Source organism: Theobroma umbraticum, unplaced genomic scaffold (genome assembly GCF_002168275.2).
Source record: "Theobroma umbraticum cultivar Fairchild unplaced genomic scaffold, ASM216827v3 scaffold_30.0, whole genome shotgun sequence".
Classification (NCBI taxonomy): Eukaryota; Viridiplantae; Streptophyta; class Magnoliopsida; order Malvales; family Malvaceae; genus Theobroma; species Theobroma umbraticum.
This window is the reverse complement of record NW_018397254.1, coordinates 12,804,363-12,807,382: the sequence shown is the minus strand read 5'-3', so window position 1 is coordinate 12,807,382 and position 3,020 is coordinate 12,804,363. Positions and strand designations below refer to the sequence as shown.

Sequence of the window (3,020 nt, the reverse complement as noted above, 5' to 3'; positions counted from 1 at the left end):
GCCTGTTGCCGAAGCTTTCTTCTTTGTACTAAGGTCTCGTTGGATAAATAAAATACTACTTTAAGCGGACCCTTTTTGCATGGCCTCTTCAAAATATTCCTTTTTTTCTTGAAAAATTTTAAAGATTTTTGGGTTGTTCCTAATGTATGGACTGGACATATCTAGGAACAACAACAAGAATAAAAAGAGTGACAAATTTAATTATATACTTACCAAGTTGGTTTATTCTACCCTTCTTCTAACTGCAAACAAGACAAGCAATATCCATTTTTTCTAAACGCAATTAAATGACAGAGTTTACGTTTAAACCCAAAAGGTAGAGAAAAAGAAAAGGGTAACAAGAAGAGGTTTCTCTTGATTATTGCAATTACTATTTCAATGAGCTAGGTTAATTATGCTAATTTCATGTGCTGCTTGATTTGACAGTCGGATCTCCTTAAAACTTGATAATGGGCAGTTGCAGTTTTTATTTTCATAGTTTGTGGGACAGCACGCATCGTCCCTTAAAAACACTAGAATTATCTTCTAATTATGTTTTCTAATACTAAAAGCAATTAATGGGTTAGTGATGTTTCCCACGCCCCATTAATTAATAAGATCTGTCATCTTAATCATAAGAACTCAACAGGAAAAATATTTATATCGATAGTATTTTGGATTGAACCTTTTAGAATCGGTTATGAAAGCCAAAGTTGATCTGATTGCTGCAACTGATAGCCATGTTGAAATAACCTAAACAAAAACAATATCCTAAGTGGTTTGGTCAGCTGGACTGCAAGTTCCACGTTTCAAGGAAGATTGGTCTAAAAATCAAAAACCAAAATCAATTTACTTTTAGAAATGTTGCAAACTTTGTATGCACATCTCGAATTAACACATTTTAGTTCTGGCCAAAGCTTCACCTCACGTGGAGGTGAAGTGCCTAATTGGGTTACCATGACTTCCACCTTAGAAGCATTTCACGTAATTGGTATAAGCAAATTAAAATGAGTTGTAATAAAAAAAAAAAACAAATACTAATACCACTTAGTATTTTATATAAGAAAAATGTTAAATATGGATTATAATAATAACAAGTTTCAACTTCAAATATGGATACGTTGAAAACAAGATTGGTAAGGGGTAGAAGGTACAAGGACCCAAATATGTGTATTTGAGGTTTTAACTCAAAAAAAAAAAAATTATCCACATTGCAATATCTGAATTAATTAATATATAGTCTCTTTCTCAAGATTTTGATTGTTGTATTTAATAAAACGTGCTGGCTTTTCTCATTCATAGCCCACTTCAATTTGGACATCAAAATGGTTAGGTTTTGACTCTTTCCGTGGTTTCTTTTGCTCATTTTCACAAGGAAAGCATCGTGGGAGCTTAATTCCATCCCAGCATATTGGCAAGGAAAATCAACAAGCCTCCCTTCTGCCATACCCCATTTAGGTTAAGAATTCAAATTAAAAGGATTACAAAATGTCATCCAAATTGATTTTTTAAAACAAAAAAGGAATGATTTTTGGTGAGATGTCAGCATTTAACAGTTGATGTCTAATCACAAAGACACCCACCATCCTCAAAAATCGGGTAAAAAAAGCTTTGATTCATGAAATGTTTACTCTTTTTATAGAAAAAGCATTGTGAAGGATGATTAATGAAGCCTATGGTAATTGTTCCTTTTTGTTTTTTCGTACACGACACATGCATTTCTAATTATCAAGCAAAACATTGAATTGTTATATTCTTTTGTTGTAGCAATGAAGAAAGACCAATTCATTTTTTTTATACGTAAAATAAGATATGTGATCTAATAGTAAAAGCAGACATAGATTATGTTAGTTCGTAAGAAACCCAATGTAAATGCTTAATGCAACTTAGATAGTAGTAGTAGTTATAGAAATTTGAGTTCAAACCTTGATCCTCTCTTCTTATTCACAAAATTAAATAAAAAATGTAATCTTGGTGCTAGCTATTTCAAGATCCTTAACTATCACACAAAAATGCAATTGCTTAAATACATTTCCTAACTCAATGCTAATAAACATAAGTACAAATTGAGGTCTAGGCTTTTGAATGTATTCTAGTCAATTAATTATATAGTCAATACTCGGACCAATCATTATGTCATGGACAGTCTATTGCAATAAGTAAGAGATTTGAAATGGCATATAAGTTGTTAAAATTAATAAATCATCTTTTAAAAAAAAATTTATATAGTACTATGAGCTCGTACTCTTTTGTTTGAGAAAGGCAACTGTTTGTAATGGTTGGTTTTGGGGAGTAAGGTTAACTTCTCTTTTAATTGAAATAGTTGCATTGAATTTTGCCTCCAACTAACTCAAAAATAGAAGCGGGTTTTGTTTTGGTTTTTTGGGTTTTTAAAAAGAAAGTTTCAAAATCATCTTTTGCACAAGTTAGGTGCCAAGATTGATTTGTATTATTTCTATAATTAATGTTGTATATTAATTACTCGTTTGTACACAATATAAACATGTTGAGACCCTTTTAAAATGTTCATGAACATGTTGTATCAAAGAAAGTGCCCACAAACTTAAAGAAAAGTGGCATCTTTGACAAAAATAGAAAAAGGAGGAAGAAGAACATGCAACTTTGCCATTCATGTAGCCACTAGAATAAAGATGGAAGCTAGAAAATATAAACCACAAGTAGTTTCGAATGCCCCCCCTGCGTATGGCACTGAATGTTCATTTGTCGATAGAAATACAGAGCCCAAATCGGAGGCAAATGAACAAGTTTGGCTTTGTTTTGTTGTTCCTTGCTGTGTCAACGGTAGGGCAACTGGATGGGATGGGCTACGAAAAGCCTGTCAACTTGTGGGCACCTTGAATGCGCTCCGTACAAAGAAGTCATTCAAAGCTAAACAGAGTTTGAGATTACAAGTTGTGCAAAGGCTACGTAGGTTGCTCCTTCCATAGTCGGCTCTGCCTACTACAAAGATGCTGCTTGCCAAAGGCTTTAACATGCAAGCAATTTTTTGAATATATCTTGACCCTTTCTCTCTCTCTCTC

General features: G+C 32.9%; 1 protein-coding gene across 1 annotated transcript in view; it reads right to left on the bottom strand.

Annotated features, from left to right (window-relative positions):
- Positions 1 to 227: 227 nt before the first annotated feature.
- The window catches only part of SFC (ARF GTPase-activating protein), a 10,895-nt gene continuing 8,102 nt past the window's right edge, over positions 228 to 3,020 (bottom strand). The window contains exon 19 of the mRNA XM_021435776.2: positions 228 to 242. Coding sequence (XP_021291451.1) covers positions 228 to 242 — 15 coding nt within the window. The remainder of the gene's footprint in view (positions 243 to 3,020) is intronic.